Genomic DNA, 24364 nt, shown 5'->3' with positions numbered 1-24364 from the left:
CTTAAGAGAAAACAGCTTAATTACCATTTGCTTCTGTATTCAGTCTTTTTTTATTGTTGTTTTGAGACAGATTCTCACTCTGTTGCCCAGGCTAGAGTACAGTGGCACAATCTCTGCTCACTGCAACCTCTGTCTCCCAGGTTCAAGCAGTTCTTCTGCCTCAGTCTCTACAGTAGCTGGAATTATAGGCATGTGCCACCATACCTGGCTAATTTTTGTATTTTTAATAGAGATAGAGTTTTGCCATGTTGGCCAGGCTGGTCAGGCTGAACTCCTGACCTCAGGTGATCCGCCCGCCTCGGCCTCCCAAAGTGCTGGGATTAGAGGCGTGAGCTCCCGCGCCTAGCCACATTCAGTCTTTTGCAGTGTATTGTTTTGCTTAAAATTTATGAAGGGCCTGGTGGAGTAGCTTATGCCTGTAATCCCTGCCCTTTGGGAGGCCGAGGCAGGTGGATCACTTGAGCTCAGGAGTTCAAGACCAGCCTGGGTGACAGAGTGAGACTGTCTCACGAAGAAATTAGCCAGGCACTGAGGCACACTCCTGTAGTCCCAGCCACTTGGGAGGCTGAGGTGGAAGCCCGAACTCAGGAGGTCAGTGCTGCAGTGAGCTGTATTCATGCCACTGCATTCCATCCTAGGTGACAGAACGAAATCCTGTCTCAAAATATAATAAGTGTATGAAGAAAACCGAGCCTCACATAAAAAGAATATTTTTAAAGTCCTTTTAGATAATTGTGTGTATTCTCTTTTTGATACCACACAATACAAAAACTCTACGTAAGTTGTAGTTTCCTAAAGGTTAGTTGTAATGTTTTATGTAAGTCTGAAACCATGTTAATTAACTTGGGTCTTATATATATAGTTTTGTAACATGCATTTACCATTTGTAAATATTGGTTCCCTGAATCATATCTTCCAAATGTTGGCATGTTTTATTGAACAGTGTCATTAAATCATGCTCATTAATATAAACACCATCTCATCAGAAACGTTACTTAGGCCTTGGAAAACTATTAAGTTCGCAGTAGTAGATGTGAATTTTCCAGAATTCTAAATTTCCACTTGAAATCGTAACATTTATCATTAGCTGTCAGTTTTCCTTGAAGTGACAAGCTCACCTTGTTCATTTTTGAGAATCTTTATCAAGTACCTAAGTCTGAGTTAGCCATATTTGTTCTTTTAAAAAGTGGTGTTCTCTGGGAGGTAGAACTTGCAGTGAGCCGAGATCGTGCCACTGTACTCCAGCCTGGGCGACAGAGCGAGACTGTCTCAAAAAATATATATATATATATATGGTGTTCTATGAAAAACTAGCTTGGAGCGTGTTTAGCTCACAACTCAGATACGCAAATGCTTTTCCTTCAGAAAACCATTGAACTTCAATTGTAGCCATATTATGTATATCTTCCATTTTATCACAGATGTTAGAAAGACATGTACTTGAGAGTTAGCACAGTAATTTTTGCTTTATCAAGGACATTATTAAGTGAAACCATTTGCCTTTTTTGTTCGTTTCTGCTCGTGTGTTGTGAGGAATACAATGACTAATATATGTTAATTCCTTCATTGGTACAAAGGTGCCATCAGTTTTACCCACCTTTGCTTTCCTTTGCTTTTGCAATTAGTACAAATGTCAACACAGTGAAAAGAGCAAATAAATAGTGTTGCCATTATTATGAAAATAGTTTCTACCTCATGGACTCCGAAAAAGGTCTCAGGAAACCCGAGTCCTTGAACCACACTGTGAGAATCTGTTTTTTCTTGTCATATAGAGTCTAACTCTTAACACCAGTTTTTCATATGTGACTCTATGAGGATTACTCCTTAATCTGATGGTATTGAACTCAGGCTATTTTCTTTTCTTTTCTGTTGCCTAGACTGGAATGTTGTGGTACGATCATGGCTTAATGCACCTTTGACCTCCTGAGCTCAAGTGATCCTCTCACCTCAACCACCCAAGTAACTGGGACTATATAGGTGTATGCCATCATGTGTGGCTAAATTTTACATTTTCTTAGAGATAAGGTCTTACTATATTGTCCAGGATGGTCACAAACTCCTGAACTCAAGTGATCCTCTTACTTTGGCCTCCCAAAGTGTTGAGATTACAGGCATGAGCCACCATGTCCAGGCTAGAGCTATTTTCTATGCTACCAGAAGTTTCCTTTTTCTCCTCTTTAACAATTTTTCAGTTGTTAAATGAACACAGCATTAATCATTGATTGCTTTCCTATCCTTCTGTTGTACTTATTTTATTTGTTAATCACATTTTGTTTCCAAAAAGAGGTAATGCTATTGACACTGGATTTTGATTAATAGATTTAACTATTTTTAGAGTCAGTATAGGAAAACTCTAAGGCATTTATATATTACTACTTTTTGGATTTTGGTTTTAAAACTCCTCGTTTACTTTTGGGAATTGCATTTTTTTTTATTGGCTGCTTGAATAACTTAACATCCTTTCACTTTCCTGGATAGATTTATCCAGAACCTGTTTCAGTCCTCATATTAATAATTCGATATACAGATTACATTCTTGCTACCTGTGTCTGGTTTCTGAACTGAGGTTGTGAGGGATATTATGTTTTTCTAATAAATTTGAGACCTGGAAATCATATAACAAGTAGTAAGAGCTTGGACAGTGAGAGTTAACTTTTCTCCAAACCGTGGCATCAAAGAATTTATCCACCTGGATTAAGATTCTGATAATAGTTGATAATGGTAGTATCTCACATAGCAAGGATATGTGTATGCATTCACGGTTTCTTATAGAGAATCTTCTCTGAGAAATGTCTTTGATCCACCAACTTCAAGTTCCTGGAATGACCTAATTTGGCTGTTTCCTAGTGTACCTTCAGAAGGGTAGGTTGTTGGGGCAACCTAGAGGTTATCTTGTGGTTTGTTTGCAGAGAGCTCGAGGGCACCGTATTATTACAAAGCAGCCACTTTTTCTTAATTTTTGGGTAGGTGACAGTGACCCCCCGAGACTGGAGGTTCCTGGGAGGTAAAGGACCTGCCGTTCTACTCTCTGCGTGAAAAAGACTACCTAAAGTTATCACAAACATTTACACAATTGGAAACCTTAAGGTTATGTTATGGAATTTTACCTTAATGTTTCTGCTTATTGCAGAAAACAAAGTAACAAAGGTAGAAATAAAAGAAATAAAAGATGCTCAATCCCAGAAATAAATATTAATTCCGTAATGCGCATTTTCACATTCTTGATGTTAGGTAATTTTATGGTTTTCAATTTTAGAATTTAGCAAAACTCCCTTGAGAAAGCACTTAAAAATTAAATTTGTTGTTTAATCAACTCATTTTCCTCAGGTGATCTCTCCTTTTAAATATACATGGTTTGATTATCAGAATAATAGCAACATATTTATTCTTAATTAATTTCATAATTAACATACTTATCATTTATTGTATACCTAGAGGCATCAGTGAGAATATGATCCTGACATCATTGAAAGTGGAGGCCAGAAGTAATATGAATATAAACTTTATAGTTCATTCATAAATTCAAGATGTATAATTGGTAATCAAGTTATACATTTTTTTATGGGCCAGGTGTGGTGGCTCATGCCTGTATCCCAGCACTTTGGGAGGCCAAGGCGGGTGGATCAGTTGAGGTCAGGAGTTTGAAATCAGCCTGGCCAGCATGGTGAAACACTATCTCTACTAAAAATACAAAAATTAGCTGGGCGTGGTGGTGCACACTTGTAATCCCAGCTATTGCACAACAGAAGGAGACTCTGTCTCAAAAAAAAAAAAGGTTTTCCTCCCACTCCTTTGATTGGAGTGTTGGGCCTTCTAAAGCAAGGAGCTTCTCTGGCAGTGTGACAGTTTTAATGCTTGTAGGGATGAAAGAAATTACAACTCTAACTGAAAATATTATCATGGCAAAGTATTAACAGCCGTTGGAGCTTAACATAATGTGTCTTGAGCTTCTAGTCCCGTGTCAGAACCTAGAATACATATTTCTCAACAATTGAGAAGGGTCTTATTAGGTGTTTAGAACACAAATGAAATGGTATTAGTAACAGTTTTAGGTTAATCTGACACAGTTAAAGATTATTCTATGTAAAGCTGCTGGGCTTATAAATACAATTTCTTGAGAGAAGAACAAGAAATTGAGTTGATAAGTTATCAAGAACAGGATTGATTGAAATATTATACCTCATTGGTGTTATCTTTATAAATTTTTCATGCAGCCATTGCCAAAATCTAAAAAAACTTCTAGCAAAGGCAGTAAAAAGGAACGGAACAGTTCTGGAATGGCAAGGAAGGCTAAGCGAACCAAATGTCCTGAAATTCTGTCAGATGAGTCTAGTAGTGATGAAGATGAAAAGAAAAACAAGGAAGAGTCTTCAGATGATGACGATAAAGAAAGTGAAGAGGAGGTAAAATGCTTTACTATATTTTTAAATCATTTCTTTCCATGGGGAGAATTAAATATTTCTGCTATATATTAAGTACAGCCAGAAAAACACTTCCTTATTGGTTGTTTTTAATTCTGAAGATGCAGAAATAATTAAGTATGAACCCATTTCTTCTCCTTAAAGAGCTTTTAGTTTCATTACCATGTCAGAGTATGAGAGTCAGAAAAGAGTGAGGTTGGGATGAACTGAACTTGAAGTGGGCCTTGAGCTGGACCTTGAAGACTAGAGTAGATAAATGGGAAGGGAAGCAGAAGTGGTGCATATCCTGAATGGGACCACATAGGAGCAGATTCTTTGAGGATTTTTTTCATAATATATTGATATTTTGTAATTGACTTGAATCATTTTATGGAAAAAGCAAGGCACTTAAGGGCCTTTTTTTCCCCCCTCAACCTTTTGGGGAGTATGTAATGAGAATAAACAGCATTTGAAGTTTATGTAATGAGTGGATAAGTTTTGTATTACCTGTCATTTTCTTTTATTTGGGAATATTTGTAAAAGTTGAGACTACTTAGTTTCCAAAATGAAACTTCATGAAGAAGAGAACTGCTGAAGCAATTAAATAAGAGGGTTAACCTCTTCAGTCAAGTAGATCGTGGAGAGTGGGTACAGGAGATGGGTTTCTATTATTGTTAATGATGTTTTGGTAGACTGTATTTTAACTTTGCTTTGGTGTTTTCCTGCAAAGGTCAGAACTTGCTCTATAGATTGAGTAATCAACCTTGCCTTATTTAGGGACATGAATAATGTCAACTTGACATTTTGGGCCAGGTGATTCTTAGTTGTGGGTGATACTCCCAAGCCCCCCTTGTGACAACCAAAAATGTTCTTCAGACATTGTCAAATGTCCCTGGGGCGAGATAAAGAGGGAATCGTCTCCACTGAATTAGAAGAAATAAAGATATAGTGAACTCTGTTATTATATGATATGTGTGTGTGTTCAGTATGTATGTTTGTCTTGAGTTATTTACAATTCATGCTTGTTTTAACGTCAAATTTTATAAAGACTTCTATAAAGCTAAGTATGAAATAACTTCATCATTTAAGAAAGATGGTTACAAATCTACCAGGTGCTTCATAAATATCTTAATATATATTTGACACGAAGGAAAATAAGTAATCTGAGCACTAAGGTCTTTTTGGATTGGAGGGAGGAAAACTGTGTGTGTGTGTGTGTGTGTAAAATAGGGGAATATTTTAAACTAATAGTATCTTCAGGAAATACTTGGTGTCTACTATGTGCCATTCAGTTTCCTAAACACTCTTTATGGGCAGAATTAAAGCACGAAATGTCATAGAATATAAGTGTCTAATTTTTTCATAGAGACATTACCATGGGCTCTGGAAACTGAGTTCAAATCCGACTTCTATATTGGATTGTTACTGTATGACTATAAGCAAGTTACTTAAACTCTGTACCTCAGTTTCCCATCTGTAAAATGAGGAATGATAATCGTATTAGCCTCATAGGGTCATATTAAAGGATTTTATTTAAAATACCTAGAGCGATGCCTGGTGCATGTAGTATGTATTAGTTGCTGTTATTATTAGAATTAAAATGATGTTTTATGACAAGTAAAACTTCTAAATTGAATCTTCTTGTCATTACTAGGTGCAGGTTAAAAAGTGAGGGCAGGCCGGGCGTGGTGGCTCATGCCTGTAATCCCAGCACTTTGGGAGGCTGAAGCAGGCGGATCACCTGAGGTCGGGAGTTTCAGACCAGCCTGACCAACATGGAGAAACCCCGTCTCTACTAAAAATACAGAATTAGCTGGGTGTGGTGGTGCATGCGTATAATCCCAGCTACGGGGGAAGTCTGAGGCAGGAAAATTGCTTGAACCTGGGAGGCGGAGGTTGTGGTGAGCTGAGATAGCACCATTGTACTCCAGCTTGGGCAACAAGAGTGAAACTCCATCTCAAAAAAAAAAATGAGGGCATTTTACACTCGTTTTTAAAATTTGCTTTCTAAATTGTTGTCCCATAGTTCTAAGTAGAGGTAGTTGAATTTGGTATATGCAGATGATACCTGATTTATACCCATATTGGTTCCAGGATAATAATCACAAGTGGAACCATCTCACTATAAATCAAACCTTTACTTTCTGTAGTGCCCTAATCTGGGATCTGTGGCTAGAAACCCAGGTCAGTTGATGAAAATGTAAAATGTAGAAGAAAATGTAAAAATGCTTTTCCAAAATTAGGTACATGAAATCACACAATATAAAAGCTATATCGTATTTTATTAGAGGGATTTTTTCCCCTAACTTTGCTAGTACTTGACAGATTTTATAAAATGTAAAATAAAATTTGTACTGAGAAATTGTCCCCCCGCCCCCTTTTTTTTCCCTGGTAAATGTGCCTTCAACAAGTGTAGGTATTACTACTCTACAGGCCATTTAAATTTAGCACTGTCTTCAACTTTTTATTGCTGATTCAGTTTCTGTGAAAGGCCTTTGAAAGGTAAGTTCTGGCAGGAGGAACAGTATATCTGTGGCAACTTTGTTTTTCCTTATTCCATTTTATGAAGACTGAGTTCTAAATGGCAGCCACGTTAGGAGCTTCATACATGGAGCTATTTTTGGTCATTACTATGAAAGGACCTCTTTTCTAAGAAGCCATGAAGGAAAGTTGCAATCAGTCACAAAAGTTTTGGATTGCCTATAGACTTATTTATGATAGGAAATTACTGAGTTAATTTTCTGTTTATTTCCTAAAGTGGATTTTTCTTTGATAAATAAAAGACTCTTATTCATTAAGATCAGCTTCTTGTTCTGATTTTCTTGGAGTAAATGTGAATTTGGGTAGATTGATTTTACTTTTTTCAGTTTCCTCTGTAAAATGAGAATTTTGAACTGTATAGTCAAATGTACTTTATTCATTGTTGAAGAAAGAAATCTTACGCAAGCAGAGTAAGTTTGTAGTTGTCCTTTGGCTTTTTATGTGAGGTTAAATTGTATTTATTTTCCTGTTAGTTTCATATTTAACTTTAGATGTGTAGAAGACTAAGGTGTTTATAAGTAAATTCATGTTAAAATGAAGTCACTGAAATCCATATAGTTAATTGAAATGAGAGTTTTAAAAAAGTAATTTAAAAGAAAATGTCAGATTTAGCATATTAGCTGATAATTGCTAAAGCACTTGTTGGAGGTTTTCTGTACCTATACCTCTGTTTTTATGATATGCAGTGAGTGATTCACAATAGTTTTGCAATTGTTTCCCTTGTAATTAAATAAAAGCGGGTATTCTTTGTGAGAGTAACTTCAGAAAGAAATTCCTTTATAAAAGAGCCATTTTGAATTTCCTTATTATCTTGTCTCTTGGACGTTGGCTTTTTTAGGGCAGTAAAAGGAGAACAGTTGGGAAGGAAGTGGTGGATGAATTTTTTTTTCTTTTTTTTTTTGTTGATGAGAATAGGAAAATAAACAGGTTATTTTCTCTAAATTGATTATGAAAATCAGCTGGTTCCTATGTTGGATTAGCTTCTTCAGGGCAGATTGCTAAAATGAGTATATTAGTTCGTTCTCACGCTGTTAATAAAGACATACCCAAGACTGAATAATTTATAAAGGAGTTTAATTGATTCACAGCTCCACATGGCTGGGGCGGCCTAGCAATCATAGTGGAAGGCGAATGAGGAGCAAAGACACATCTTAGGTGGCAGCAAGCAAGAGGGTGTATGTGTAGGGCAACTCCCCGTTATATAAAATCATCAGAGCTGGTGAGACTTTCTCACTGTCATGAGAACAGCATGAGAAAAACTCGCCCCCATGATTCAGTTAACTCTCACTGGGTCCCTCCCATGACATGTGGGGATTATTACAATTCAAGGTGAGATTTCGGTGGGGACACAGAGCCAGACCATATCAGCCAGTCAAGTTAAACCACATTTGGTCATGCTATTCACAAGGTGTTAATCTTGAGGCATAGGGAAATTACTACAGAGTACAGAAAAAAGAAGGGGGAAACAGTACCTATTGGAGAAAACAATTCTAATAGTCTTTTAGACCCTTTAAAAGCGTATTTTACTTATTTTTCATCTTACCCTAATACCTCTTCAGTTTTCATTTTCTAGTGTTTTTATAGCACATACGTATTTCCAGAAAGTATGAAACAAACTGTGGAGTTTTACTTTATGAGTATTTAGAATTTATCTGAATGTTGCCATGTGTTATCAGGAATGTTTTCTGCTGAAATAATTCTCAACCTTACTAATAATGTTCAAAACAGGAGTTTATTTTTCTTTCATGACAAGAAGCCCACAGGGAATTCCAGGGCCAGTACAGCAGCTCAAGAAAGGTATTGAGGAATGTGGGTACCATCCTTTCCTGATCTCTCATCTTTAGTATATGGCAATTAACTTCATGACCACAAGGTGGTTGTTTTACCTTTAGACATTGTATTCATGTTCCAGGTAAGGAAGAGCAAAAGATTTTCTTCTAGTGATGTTTTGACTTTTTTTCCTGAATGGGATGCCTTTTACTGGAGATCTCCATATACATGGCATCAGCCAGCACTTTGTCATCTGCCCACCTAACTGCAAAAGAAGCTCTGAGATCTAGGTATCAGCTTTCCTACCTTTATAAGAGGAAGGCAAATCAAAAGTGGGTTGTTGAGTGAGCCATCCTACAATGTTTGCCAAGTCAGAGAAACTCCATTATAATTTTTGGTGAACTATCTATTTGGACCATTCAGGGGATTATCTGGTAGTGGTAAGGTGAATGTGAAAGTTTTATTAGTCCTTTCACATTGTGTTTTAAAAAACTAAACTATCTCCTCCTCTCACACATTGATCAGAGGAATTGCAAAGTCTGTATAAACCATTTAAACCTTTTGTTGGAAGGCAGAATTGAATAATCACCATACTAAAACCCATTTAAACTTGCTTTCATAATCTTCTGTGAAATGTAACTAGACTTGCACATTCTTTCCTCTTGGCATTCTGAGTTTTCTCAGCCAAGTTGTTGAAAGAATAGTGTATTTTAAGCTAATTTTTATTTTGTTCGTCTGTTCACCCAGTACAACCTTTCTGCTGTGAGGACAGAATTCTGGCTCTGTGACAGGCGTCTTTTTTGGAGACCCTCCTTCAAGAGCCCTGCTGCCTATAAATGATAGGTAAGCCTTGCTTTCCCAAGATATTTTTTTGCCTTTCTTCAAAAAGTGCTTATGTCATTCCTCTGATTCAGTACCTTCATGGTTATCAGAGACAGGGAAAATCCCCTTCAAATTTTTGAAACTTCTGTATTACTGATCCTTTAAAAATTTAGATTATAGTACATTGTACTATCTGAAATTAATGGCAGCTGTTCATTTTTATTTGTTCCCCTTTAGAACATCAGAAATACTTGATGGTCCTGATTGAACCACTCAGCATATAGAGAAGAATCTAAATCTCATGACAATTTGGAAGTCAGCTTTTTCTTTATTCTTTTTTAAAAAAACCTAATTTTCCCCCCATTTTGTTAAAAGACTCAGTCTTGTCTCCAGTTAGGTTAAATAACAAGATGTTGACCATTGTGAGTATTTTCAACATTATTTCCTCATAATGCCATATAATGTGTTTTTTTTTGAGACGGAGTCTCACTCTGTCACCCAGGCTGGAGTGCAGTGGCCGGATCTCAGCTCACCGCAAGCTCCACCTCCCAGGTTTATGCCATTCTCCTGCCTCAGCCTCCCAAGTAGCTGGGACTACAGAGCCTCCCAAGTAGCTGGGACTACAGGCGCCCGCCACCACGCCCGGCTAGTTTTTTGTATTTTTTTTAGTAGAGACGGGGTTTCACCGTGTTAGCCAGGATGGTTTCGATCTCCTGACCTCGTGATCCGCCCGTCTCGGCCTCCCAAAGTGCTGGGATTACAGGCTTGAGCCACCGCGCCCGGCTCACATAATGTTTTTATTATAATCACTAAAGTTTTCAAGATATTTTGAAAGAGACTTAAAATGGGGGTCAGTCCTTTACTTATTTTTGAGACAGAGGCGTATGTCTTACTCTGTTGCCCAGGCTGGAGTACAGTGGTGAGATCGTGGCTCACTGCAGCCTTGAACTCCAGGGCTCAAGTGATCCTGCCACCAGGCCTAGCAATTTTTAAATTTTTTGTAGAGACAGGTTCTTGCTCTGTTGCCCACTGGCTTTTGATTTCTGCGGTAACCACTTTTTGATTGCTCAAGTTAGTGAATTGGGAGTATGCTTAAGTGCTGTTAGGGTTACAGAAGGTATTTTCTAAGCAAATGCTCTTTGATACTTAGCATTATAGGATTTCTAAAGAAGGAACATCTTCATGCCTGTTGAGGAAAGGCTTTGGGTAGAAGTGGAAGTACTACCAATTCAAGTTGACCTTGGGAATAGAGAGAAAAGTACGTGTGAACAAAGATAAGGAGCAGGGAAGGCAGGGTGCCTTTGACTAACTTGTGGTTAGAGTTGTGTGCCCAGAAGTAGAGCAATGAGAGGTGAAACTAGAGTAGTGTAGGTTGAATCCATGCTATAGAGAACCCATGAGTCTGGGCATTGTTGTGTGACTAATATGTTTGGTGGTAGATTCATTATTCTCACTCATTCAAAATGATTGTCTTACTCTATACCTGAGCATTTTGCTAAGTGGGAGGAAAAAAAATGAGACACGTCCTCTGTCTTCCAGGAAGTACCACTCATTCAGTAAGCATTTATTATCTCCTACAAGGAAGAAACTTTTCAAAGTGTGTATGCCATGTGCTTTCACATCCTGCATCTCATTTAGTCTTGACTCCATGAGAGGTGAGGTATATATCCTCATTTTTGTATTTGACGATATAATATATAAGGAACTTTTTTAGTGCTTTCTCTTTATAGTAATCCCCTCTTACCTGAAAGGAGTACGTTTCAGGACCCCCAGTGTATGCCTGAAACTTCGGATCCTGCCAAGCCTGATTGCTGTCATTTGAGGCATGTTTCTGTTCATGTTTTCCACCATCAAATTATGCCTTTTTCATCGTAACTAAGCACTTATCCTGCACTGTGGCCATAACTTTCGCAGTTTGAGGTTTGACAGCAGAGCCAGCACAAAGTTCTTTTCCCTTCACAATTTCACATATAGAAGATTTGTTCTTATTATAGATCTTAGCAACCTCAACATACGATTTTTTTCTTAAGAGCTTTCACCTTTTCACTTAAAAGAACCACTTTATGGCTTCTCTTTGGCATGTTTGAATTGCCAGCATTACTACTCCTGGGCTTTGGGGCCATTATTAAGTCACATAAGGGTACTTGGGCACAAGCACAACGATACTGCAACAATTGATACCACAACCAACATGGCTGCTAGTGACTAATGGGCCAAGGTGCTGGGAGCATCTACAGAGTGGATATGCTGGACAAAGGGATGATTCACATCCTGGGCAGGAGTGAGCAGGATGACATGAGATTTCATCACACTACTCAGAACAGTATGCAATTTAAAATTTATGAGTTGTTTACTTCTGGAATTTTCCATTTAATATTTTCAGACTATGGTTGACAACAGATAATTGAAACCACATTCAGAAAGAGAAACCATAGATAAAGGGAGACTACCGTATTATTCTTTCTTTCTTTTTTGAGACAGTCTTGCTTTGTTGCCCAGGCTGGAGTGCAGCGGCACAATTGCTACTCACTGCAACCTCTACCTCCCAGGTTCAGGCAATTCTGGTGGCACAGCCACCCTAGAAGCTGGATCCACAAGTGCATGCCACCACGCCTAACTAATTTTTTGTAGAGACAGGGTTTCACGATGTTGCCAGGCTGGTCTCGAACTCCTAGCCTCAAGTGATTTACCCACCTTGGTCTCCCAAAGTGCTGGGATTACATACAGGGTTGAGCCATCGTGCATGGCTTAGTATTCTTTCTAAAGCTTCTTGTTTATGTACTTCTATCTTCAGAGTTCTCTAGAATTCCTGATTTAGATCAAAATTTGATTTTAAGCAATAACTTTAAGAAAGTTAATGTGTATAAATCTACTTGTGTTTATCAGAACTTAAAACTAAAAGCTATTAAAAACTTGATAATTGGAGGAATTGACCTGTTGATTGCTTTATCTGGTTCCTGACTTTTCTGTGTATAGCTCCAATAATTCATAATCTAGGAATCAGCAGACTGTAGCCTGTATGCCAAGTCCAGCCTCCTGCCTGTTTTTATACAGCCCTCAAGCTCAGAATGGTTTTTCCATTTTTAAATGATTGTTTAAAAAAATGAAGAATATGCAACAAAGATATGTAGCCAGGAAAGCCGAAAATATTTACTATCTTGCACTTTAAAGAAAAGTCTTGGTGACAAATCTAGTCTATAAATGTGCTTTTCATTTTATGTGGTATAGCTAGATGAGTCAGCTCTGGAGCTTCAAAAATATATACAGGTGCTCAGGAATCAGGAAGTTTGGCTGTAACACCCTTGTTCTTAAAGCTTCACAATACCTTCCATAAAATAGGGATAATGAATTGTAGGCCAAGTACTTTGAGAGTATGGATTAATCAAATTGATGGTCTTGTGAAAGATTTAGAGGAGGTAATTGCTAAGCTGGGTTTAGAATCATGAGTGGGATTTTCCTAAGTACAGGAGAGGAATGAGAGTAATGAAGATTTGAAAGTTCATGTAAAATTAAAGTGGACATAGTTTAATTTGCCTTCTCAGCTCTCCCTGGGTTTTTTTCTGTTACCTCCAAATACTGGTTACCCATGTTTACCTTGACAGCAAAAATTGTCCATTGTGTCCTAATACCAAGATATGTCCTTTGAGATGCCCCCATTTTCCAGAGACCTATTCCTCCTATACCTAATAACCTTCAGGGCAGCCAAAGTGATGAACACCTGCAGGACTAAAGCACAAGATACAAATTTCATTAGTTGTTTTACTGTTCAGCTTTCATGATTTCTTAACTCAGCGTTAATCTAAAAAAGAGACTTTACCAAATTCCTACCTTGATGTTGTCACAGAAGAATTTGCAGCTGGTTGCTAAAGATAAATGAAATCCTGTATAAATGACATGACATACTACTATAGATGTTTGTGGGCCAAGTCATATCTACCATAGTGTAGTGAAATAAGTGTGATATATCATGGCTAGTTAATACAGTTGTTTTTGAGTCTGTCTCACTGTGTTTATAATTTACAGTCTATGTATCTGCCCTGCTTTTAAAAAAAAGAAAATTAGTTTTTTAGAGTTAGGGTCTTCTGATTTTGCCCAGGCTGGTCTCAAAGCTCTGGCCTCAAGTGATCCTCCCATGTCAGCCTCCCAAAGTATTGGGATTACAGGATTGAGCCACTGCACCCTGCTTTTTGAAAACACTTAGAAATTTTAACTTATTAGAGGAAATTATATTTGCATAATGAAAGAACTTCTCATTCTGCAAAAGGGAGCACTCAGTAATAATAGTTAATATTAAAATAGTGTTTACTATTTGCCAGGTACTACCAAAAATACTTTTACGTGTTAATGTATCTACTCCTCATAAAACCATAGGAACTATTGTTTCTTTTTGTTTTGTAAATGAGGAGACAAGGGCCTAGAGATGTCCTGGGGCTGGAATTTGAAACCAGGCGGCTTGCCACTAGAGCCTGTATTCTTTGAACTATTATATTTTTTTCTTTAGTGCTTGTGCAGTATATTTGCAGTCTTTTAGAAATTTTAATAGATGACAGGCTAGTTGTCCATGTAGAAAAACTGTAGAATATTACCCCTTACAGCAGATAGGAAATGTAGAAAGATGTAGTTTTGTTATACAGAAGTAAAATTTCATGGAGATGACTCGTTATTTATTACTGTAAATGTTTATGCTTCGTCAAACTATCACTACTTGCAATTTGCAGGTTTTAAAATGATGCCATGTTGTGTATCCCATCTAAAATTTTAATGGCAGGCCTTAAAAGGCTTTGGAAGTGTTTCAGTTATCTAATTCTGATTTTCTAATTTGAATGGAGATTGAGTAATTACTAATAATACTGTTGTTTCTTTTGCTCAGCCTCTTCAACCCTTTCAGGAATAACTTAGTTTCTTGTACCTACAAAGTCCAGATTTTATTACCCTTTAACTAAAAAATGATATATAATCATGATTATTTTATTCTGTGTATTAAGTGTGCTAAAGAACTTAAGAATTTTTAGGATTCCCTTTCAGAGCCTGAACTGGGTGGACACTTAATAAACCTTAAAACTTGGTTTAAGTTGATCATAATAAATCATTGATACTTGTCCCCTAGCCCCACACAATCTAGAACATCTCTCAGAATTAGGAGTAAGTTAAAATAGCCTGTGAATTGCACAAGTCCACAGGAAATTCATGTACTTACTTTTAGAAGCATGTCAGCCCCTTGACACCTTAAAAATGTATTTTTTTAGTAGCAGTTAAACTACATACTTCCCAGCTAGTGGTATATTATTGAGGTAGTGCAGGGTGATGATAGGCTTGCATAAATAGGTACAGTGATGGTATATTGGCAAAAAGAAAGACAAACAGTAAAATCCAGCCAGGTGAGGTGGTATGTGCCTATAGTCCCAACTACTCAGGAGCCTGAGGTGGGAGGATTGTTTGAGTCTAGCATGGGTAGCATAGCGAGACCATCTCTTTTTTTTAAAGACGCTAAAATCCAATGAACAACTTGAGGCCACTTTTGGAAGACATTGGTCTGTAAAGGACAGGTTCAACACAGTGCTTATGTCTTTAAAAACAGGTTGACTTGGCCAGGCATGGTGGCTCATGGCTGTAATCCCAGCACTTTGGGAGGCCAAGGCGAGTGGATCACCTGAGGTCGGGAGTTCCTGACCAGCCTGGCCAACATGGAGAAACCCCATCTCTACTAATAGTACAAAAGTAGCCAGGCATGGTGGCACATGCCTGTAATCCCAGCTAATCAAGAGACTGAGGCAGGAGAATCACTTGAACTCGGGAGGCAGAGGTTGCGGTGAGCCGAGATCGCGCCATTGCAGTCCAGCCTGGGCAACAAGAGCGAAACTGCATCTCAAAAAAAACCAGGTTGACTTGGGATAACACTCAGGAATCAAGAGTGTTAAAACATTTGGAGAAACATTCTGTCAAGTGATTTCAGTAGTTTTGGTGTGTAAAGGGGAGAATTTAAATTATCTTGGAATGTTTAATAGGATGCTTTTCCTTTGGGAATATTAATTAAACTAAGAATTAATGCTTTCTAATTTCATAGGCTCCACATGAGACAAAGTATGAACTCTGATTTTGTCTTTTTTTTTTTTTTTTTTTTTTTGAGACAGTCTGTCTCCTGGAGTGCAGTGTCGCGATCTCCACTCACTGCAACCTCCACCTCCAGGGTTCAAGTGATTCTCCTGCCTCAGCCTCCTGAGTAGCTGGGACTACAGATGCCCACCACCACACCCAGCTAATTTTTGTATTTTTAGTAGAGACAGGGTTTCACCATGTTGGCCAGGATGGTCTCAATCTGTTGATCTCATGATCCGCCCGTCTTGACCTCCTAAAGTACTGGGATTACAGGCGTGAGCCACCACGCCCGGCCTGTCATTTTAATCTGTCCATATTTATGTGTTTTGTTTGTGTCTAATCACCTGTGGGTTAGTGTTTAAGAACACAAGTTCTGGAGTCACATCTATATTTGAATCTTGCCTGTTTATTAATGTGACTGTAGACAAGGTAACCACGCTGAGCCTTAGTTTTCTCATGTAGTCATAAGTATTTATTGAGCAACTACTGTATACCAGAGACTATTTTAGGAGTTAGGGAACCATCAGTGAACGCAAGATTCTAGGCCAGATGTGGTGGCTCACGCCTGTAATCCCAGCACTTTGGGAGGCCAAGGCAGGCGGATCACTTGAGGTCAGGAGTTTAAGACCAGCCTGGCCAACATGGTGAAACCCCATCTCTACTAAAAATACAAAAATTAGCCGTGTGTGGTGGCAAGTACCTGTAATTCCAGCTACTAGGGAGGCAGAGACAGGAGAATTCGCTTGAACCCGGGAGGGCATAGGTTGCAGTGAATCAAGATTGTGCCACTGCACTCCAGCCAGGGCAACAGAGCGAGACTGTGTCTCAAAAAAAAAGATTGTAGTTGAGAGAGAGGGAACATAGAGAAGATAATATTATCTGTTTTTAGGGGTTTCCCCCCCAAGATTAAGTAGAGTAATGCATATATAGTTTATCCATAGTGCAGAATAAATATGGGCAACTCTTTTGTGTGTGTGATTGTGATTTGTCATGCTTAGACTTGTGTTGGGATAAAATAGTTCGTTGTGTATTAATCATCTCCCAAAAACAATTTTTAATTGGTGATACCAAATACATTAATTTTCCTCTAATATTATTAAGGGGGTATAGGGGAAGTAGAGAGATGGGATGGGATAGCATTGAATCTCATCAATATGTGTACTTTTGCTTTCCTTTGTAACAGCCACCAAAAAAGACAGCCAAAAGAGAAAAACCTAAACAGAAAGCTACTTCTAAAAGTAAAAAATCTGTGAAAAGTGCCAATGTTAAGAAGGCAGATAGCAGCACCACCAAGAAGAATCAAAACAGTTCCAAAAAAGGTATGTTAGAAATAACATTAATCAGCAACTTTAAAAATACAGCATATATTAATGTGTTGTACATAGTATTTAAGTGTGTGGGGGAAACAGGTAAATTGCAGAGAACATTGCGAGGAGAAGTAATACAGGTTGAACATCCCTTATCTGAAATGCTTGGGACAGGAAGTAATTCAGATTTTGATAAATATATATATGGGGGTGGGATCTTGGAGATGGGACCCAGTCTAAACATGAAATTCATTCATGTTTCATATTCATCTTACATAGCCTGAAGGTAGTTTAATATTTTAGCTAAATAAATTATTTATTGCAGTGATGCCATTACAGCTCACTGCAGCCTTGAACTGCTGGACTCAAGCGAGTCTCTTACCTTGGTCCCCCCAGAGCACTTGGATTATAGGCTTGGACCACTACCCTTGGCCTGAAACCAAGTTTTGACTGCGACCCGTCAGTGAGGTCGGGTGTGGAATTGTCTCCTGGTGGTGTCATGTTGGTGCTCTAAAAAGCTGGATTTTGGAACATTTCAGATTTTGGATTTTTTGATTAGGGATGCCCAACCTGTATACCAGTTTTTTATAGTTTTTGATATTTCAAATTGACATAAAATTTGTATGCATGTTTTATAGGTAACCTATAGAGTAGTGATTTATAATTTTTTTGATCCAACACCCCTTTGAGAATCTGTTGAAAGCTTAAAATTCATCTCAACTTTTGTTAAATATTAATTTACTATGTAAGAGAAATTATTATTATTATATTACTTTTAGAAAGTGAGTCTGAGGATAGTTCAGATGATGAACCTTTAATTAAAAAGTTGAAGAAACCCCCTACAGATGAAGAATTAAAGGAAACAATAAAGAAATTACTGGCCAGTGCTAACTTGGAAGAAGTCACAATGAAACAGATTTGCAAAAAGGTAATTAGACAAGTGTTTAGATTATTTTGCTTTTACTAGAAAAATTCTTTCACTTATCTCTTAATTTGAAGCTAAATACTTATGTGCATTCACTTATTGAAGAAATACTTGTTAAACTACTATATGCCAGATCTCCTTACAGGTGCTGGGATACCACTTTAAATAAAATAGTCAAAGTTTTTGTCCTAATGGGTTTATTTTTATAAATAACATTAGAATGAATAAAATTGGAGTGAATAAAATTAAAGTGATACATTCCAAACCACATAGGAAACTTTCTTTTTCTGATCTGGAGGTTGTTTCTATTGATGCATCCTTAGTTTATGTTAGTTTAAAGAAGCAGAATCTCATGAACCGCCTTATTCTCTTGTTAGTGTGATAAATGAGCTGTTATAGATTAGGTTCTTAACTCAAGACTTCTGTGGCATTTTTCTAATACTTCTAATACTTCTTAGGAAATAAAGTGGCCTAGTCTTGAATATGATTCCATAGGGATTCTATGGAAATTTTAGAAACTTGTCTGTTGCGGTAAAATAAAATTACAATTTGGAATGTACTGAAAGTGAAATAGTCTATGCTTTTTTAAAGGACGTTGATTATTATTTTGTTTATTCATTCACCATTAATTGATTCTCTACTACATTTCAGGCACTGGGCTAAATGTTACAGCTAGAAGCTGGATGTGGTGGCTCACGCCTGTAATCCCAGCACTTTGATAGGCTGAGGCAGGAGGACTGCTTGAGGCCAGGAGTTCAAGACCAGCCTGGGCAGCATAGTGAGATCCCATCTCTACCAAAAAAAATTTTTTTTAATGTTACAGGTGGAACCAGAGAAGCCATTACTTGGCTTTTAAGAGGAGCTTACAGTCTAGTGGGATAGAAAGAGATAAGTATTTTAGTAATTAAAATATTGTAAGTGAGGGCCATGTTAGGAGAATATGGAAGGTGCTGCAGCACCACGGAACAAGCACCCTACTTGAGGCTGGGGGAATCTGGAAAAGCATCTTGGAAGAGCTCTTAACTGAATTTCCTAGTGGACCATCACCCATTCCATACAGTTGAGGAACAGTAACACATTAACCAAAATGATAATTGCAAGGAATAGTATTAGTTCAACATGTCTCAAGACTAGGATTAGAAAGAAGTCCTCACAGAAGTTAGGAGAAAATACTAGAGTTTTGCAGATCTTAAATATGCCATGTTAGAGTTTCAGTTTCTTCCTGAAATAAATGAGGAATTGAGAGGCTGTGTAGATTATTGAGAGAGATTTAGCAGGGGCATAAGACATATTTTTGTTTTTTAAAAATTATCCTGGAAACATTAAGAACAATGGAATGGCAAAGGATGAGATGAGAGAAGCAGGACACCCAGTTATGTCATCATTAAAATGACAGTGTGAAGTGAGGAGGAAGTCAAAGAGAAACTAGTTCTGTCCATTAGAAGGATTTTTGTGAATACCTTCATGTAATTTTTCAAAAGGGATTATTAACATGGAGAGGTCAGGTGAGAAGGACCTGACCTTTTTTGGAGTCTGCAATTAGGAGACGATGACCTAGGGTGGTAAAAGCGAGAGTTAATGAATAGTGAGGAAAATGAACAAAGTAAATCTTCTGTTTCAAGCAGCTGTCTTTGGAAGGAAAATAGGTAAATGGGGGTAGGCGACAAAGTATTTTTAATGGGCAGTAGGGGTGGAGGGGAGAAAGCATTTTGGTGGGAAAGGAGAAGTTACAGGAGAGTTGAAGGGTGGTCCTGTGGAGGCAAAGAAAATTAAGTACCATTGATGAATCCAGATAAAACTGGAGGGGAAAGAGCTGTCAGAAAATTGAAGGAATTCATAATAACGGCTTTTTTGGCTGTGATAGGAGTGTCAGACACTTAAATAAGGAGGTGAAACTGCCATTGGTGGGAATGAAAGGAGAGCCTGACTGGGAGGTTTTGGAGGAGGAGCCTTTGGAGGTGAATACCGTGAACTGAAAATGGGACCCGCCTCTTCAAAGCTGCTTTCCCACAGCAATCTGTAGTCTAGGCTTAACCATAGAAGAATGAGTAGTTAGACCAATTCAGGATTGGGGTTTTGCAGGGAAAGAACAAGGGACAAACAATTTTTTTAATTTTTCTTATTTTTATACTTTAAGCTCTAGGGTACATGTGCACAACGTGCATGTTTGTTACATATGTATACATGTGCCGTGTTGGTGTGCTGCACCTGTCAACTTGTCATTTACATTAGGTATATCTCCTAATGCTATCCCTCCCCCATCCCCCGACCCCATGACAGACCACGGTGTGTGATGTTCCCCTTCCTGTGTCCAAGTGTTCTCATTGATCAGTTCCCACCTATGAGTGAGAACATGTGGTGTTTGGTTTTCTGTCCTTGTGATAGTTTGCTCAGAATGATGGTTTCCAGCTTCATCCATGTCCCTACAAAGGACATGAACTCATCCTTTTTTTATGGCTGCGTAGTATTCCATGGTGAATATGTGCCACATTTTCTTAATCCAGTCTATCATTGATGGACATTTGGGTTGGTTCCAAGTCTTTGCTATTGTGAATAGTGTCGCAGTAAACATATGTGTACATGTGTCTTTATAGTAGCATGATTTATAATCCTTTGGGTATATACCCAGTAATGGGACGGCTGGGTCAAATGGTATTTCTAGTTCTAGATCCTTGATGAATTGCCACACTGTCTTCCACAATGGTTGAATAGTTTACAGTCCCACCAACAGTGTAAAAGCGTTCCTATTTCTCCACATCCTCTTCAGCACCTTTTGTTTCCCGACTTTTTAATGATCGCCGTTCTAACTGGTGTGAGATGGTATCTCACTGTGGTTTTGATTTGCATTTCTCTAATGGCCGGTGATGATGAGCATTTTTTCATGTGTCTCTTGGCTGCATAAATGTCTTCTTTTGAGAAGTGTCTGTTCATATCCTTTGCCCACTTTTTGATGGGGTTGTTTGATTTTTTCTTGTAAATTTAAGTTCTTTGTAGATTCTGGATATTAGCCCTTAGATAGGTAGATTGCAAAAATTTCTCCCATTGTGTAGGTTGCCTGTTCACTCTGATGGTAGTTTCTTTTGCTGTGCAGAAGCTCTTTAATTAGATCCCATTTGTCAATTTTGGCTTTTGTTTTCATTGCTTTTGGTGTTTCAGACAAGAAGTCCTTGCCCATCCCTATGTCCTGAATGGTATTGTCTAGGTTTTCTTCTAGGGTTTTTATGATTTTAGGTCTAACATTTAAGTCTTTAATCCATCTTGAATTAATTTGTGTATAAGGTGTAAGGAAGGGATCCAGTTTCAGCTTTCTACATATGTCTAGCCAGTTTTCCCAGCACCATTTATTAAATAGGGAATCTTTCCCCCATTTCTTGTTTTTGTCAGGTTTGTCAAAGATCAGATGGTTGTAGATGTGTGGTATTATTTCTGAGGGCTCTGTTCTGTTCCATTGGTCTGTATCTTTGTTTTGGTACCAGTACCGTGCTGTTTTGGTTACTGTAACCTTGTAGTATAGTTTGAAGTCAGGTAGCGTGATGCCTCCAGCTTTGTTCTTTTTGCTTAGGATTGTCTTGGCAGTGCAGGCTCTTTTTTGGTTCTGTATGAACTTTAAAGTAGTTTTTTCCAATTCCGTGAAGAAAGTCATTGGTAACTTTATGGGGATGGCATTGAATCTATGATTTCCTTGGGCAGTATGGCCATTTTCATGATATTGATTCTTCCTATCCATGAGCATGAAATGTTCTTCCACTTGTTTGTGTCCTCTTTTATTTTGTTAAGCAGTGGTTTGTCGTTCTCCTTGAAGAGGTCCTTCACATCCCTTGTAAGTTGGATTCCTAGGTATTTTATTCTCTTTGAAGCAACTGTGAATGAGAGTTAACTCATGATTTGGCTCTCTCTTATTGGTGTATAGGAATGCTTGTGATTTTTGCACATTGATTTTGTATCCTGTGATTTTGCTGAAGTTGCTTATCAGCTTAAGGAAATTTTGGGCTGAGACGATGGGGTTTTCTAAATATTCAATCATGTCATCTGCAAACAGGGACAATTTGACTTCTTTTCCTAACTGAATACCCTTTATTTCTTTCTCTTGCCTGATTGCCCTAGCCAGAACTTCCAACACTGTGTTGAATAGGAGTGGTGAGAGAGGGCATCCCTGTCTTGTGCCAGTTTTCAAAGGGAATGCTTCCAGTTTTTGCCCATTTGGTATGATATTGGCTGTGGGTTTGTCATAAATAGCTCTTATTATTTTGAGATACATTCCATCAGTACCGAATTTATTGAGAGTTTTTAGCATGAAGGGCTGTTGAATTTTGTCAGAGGCCTTTTCTGCATCTATTGGGATAATCATGTGATTTTTGTCTTTGGTTCTGTTTATATGATGGATTATGTCATTGATTTGCGTATGTGCAACCAGCCTTGCATCGCAGGGATGAAGCCCACTTGATCATGGTGGATAAGCTTTTTGATGTGCTGCTGGATTGGGTTTGCCAGTATTTTATAGAGGGTTTTTGCATCGATGTTCATCAGGGATATTGGTCTAAAATTCTCTTTCTTTGTTATGTCTCTGCCAGGCTTTGGTATCAGGATGATACTGGCCTCATAAAATGAGTTAGCAAGGATTCCCTCTTTTTCTATTGATTGGAATAGTTTCAGAAGGAATGGTACCAGCTCCTCTTTGTACCTCTGGTAGAATTCGGCTGTGAATCCGTCCAGTCCTTGACTTTTTTTGGTTGGTAGGCTATTAATCATTGCCTCAATTTCAGAACCTGTTATTGGTCTATTCAGGAATTCAACTTCTTCCTGGTTTAGTCTTGGGAGGGTGAATGTGTCCAGGAATTTATCCATTTCTTCTAGATTTTCTAGTTTATTTGCGTAGAGGTGTTGGTAGTATTCTCTGATGGTAGTTTGTATTTCTGTGGGATCAGTGGTGATATCCCCTTTATCATTTTTATTGCGTCTCTTTGATTCTTCTCTCTTTTCTTCTTTATTAATCTTGCTAGCAGTCTATCAATTTTGTTGATCTTTTCAAAAAACCAGCTTCTGGATTCATTGATTTTTTTTTTTTTGGAAGGGTTTTTTGTGTCTCCATCTCCTTCAGTTCTGCTCTGATCTTAGTTATTTCTTGCCTTCTGCTAGCTTTTGAATGTGTTTGCTCTTCTCTAGCTCTTTTAATTGTGGTGTTAGGGTGTCAATTTTAGATCTTTCCTGCTTTCTCTAGTGGGCATTTAGTGCTATCAATTTCCCTCTACACACTGCTTTAAATGTGTCCCAGAGATTCTGGTATGTTGTGTGTGTGTTCTCATTGGTTTCAAAGAACATCTTTATTTCTGCCTTCATTTCGTTATGTACCCAGTAGTCATTCAGGAGCAGATTGTTCAGTTTCCATGTAGTTGAGCGGTTTTGATTGAGTTTCTTAATCCTGAGTTCTAGTTTGATTGCACTGTGGTCTGAGAGACAGTTGGTTATAATTTCTGTTCTTGTACATTTCCTGAGGAGTGCTTTACTTCCAACTATGTGGTCAGTTTTGGAATAAGTGTGATGTGGTGGTGAGAAGAATGTATATTGTGTTGATTTGGCATGGAGAATTCTGTAGATGTCTACTAAGTCCACTTGGTGCAGAGCTGAGTTTAATTCCTGGATATCCTTGTTAACTTTCTGTCTCGTGGATCTGTCTAATGTTGACAGTGGGGTGTTAAAGTCTCCCATTATTACTATGTGGGAGTCTAAGTCTCTTTGTAGGTTTCTAAGGACTTGCTTTATGAATCTGAGTGCTCCTGTTTTGGGTGCATATATATTTAGGATAGTTAGCTCTTCTTGTTGAATTGATCCCTTTACCATTATGTAATAGCCTTCTTTGTCTCTTTTGATCTTTGTTGATTTAAAGTCTGTTTTATAAGAGGCTAGGATTGCAACCCCTGCTTTTTTTTTGTTCTCCATTTGCTTGGTAGATCTTCCTCCATCCCTTTATTTTGAGCCTACGTGTGTCTCCCCATGAGATGGGTCTCCTGAATACAGCACACTGATGGGTCTTGATTTGCCAGTCTGTGTCCTTTAATTGGAGCATTTAGCCCTTTTACATTTAAGGTTAATATTGTTATCTGTGAAATTGATCCTGTCATTATGATGTTAGCTGATTATTTTGCTCGTTAGTTGATGCAGTTTCTTCCTAGCATGGATGGTCTTTACAGTTTGGCATGTTTTTGCAGTGGCTGGTACTGTTGTTCCTTTCCATGTTTAGTACTGCCTTCGGGAGCTCTTGTAAGGCAGGCCTGGTGGTGACAAAATCTCTCAGCATTTGCTTGTCTGTGAAGGATTTTATTTCTCCTTCACTTACGAAGCTTAGTTTGACTGGATATGAAATTCTGGGTTGAAAATTCTTTTCTTTAAGAATGGTGAATATTGGCCCCTATTCTCTTCTGGCTTGCAGAGTTTCTGCCGAGAAATCCGCTATTAGTCTCATGGGCTTCCCTTTGTGGGTAACCTGACCTTTCTCTCTGGCTGCC

At 38.1% G+C, this 24364-nt stretch overlaps 1 protein-coding gene across 3 annotated transcripts in view; it reads left to right on the top strand.

Moving 5' to 3' along the window:
* DEK (DEK proto-oncogene) overlaps window positions 1-24364 on the top strand; it is a 40240-nt gene that overhangs the window by 10950 nt on the left and 4926 nt on the right. For all 3 annotated transcript variants that reach the window (XM_021937027.2, XM_021937028.2, XM_031666953.1), the window contains 3 exons: window positions 4215-4403; window positions 16813-16948; window positions 17716-17864. In XM_021937027.2, coding sequence (XP_021792719.1) covers window positions 4215-4403; window positions 16813-16948; window positions 17716-17864 — 474 coding nt within the window. The remainder of the gene's footprint in view (window positions 1-4214; window positions 4404-16812; window positions 16949-17715; window positions 17865-24364) is intronic.

Source organism: Papio anubis, chromosome 6 (genome assembly GCF_008728515.1).
Source record: "Papio anubis isolate 15944 chromosome 6, Panubis1.0, whole genome shotgun sequence".
In the NCBI taxonomy this organism is placed as follows: Eukaryota; Metazoa; Chordata; class Mammalia; order Primates; family Cercopithecidae; genus Papio; species Papio anubis.
The sequence above is the reverse complement of the archived record's forward strand: the minus strand, read 5'-3'. Positions and strand labels throughout refer to the sequence as shown.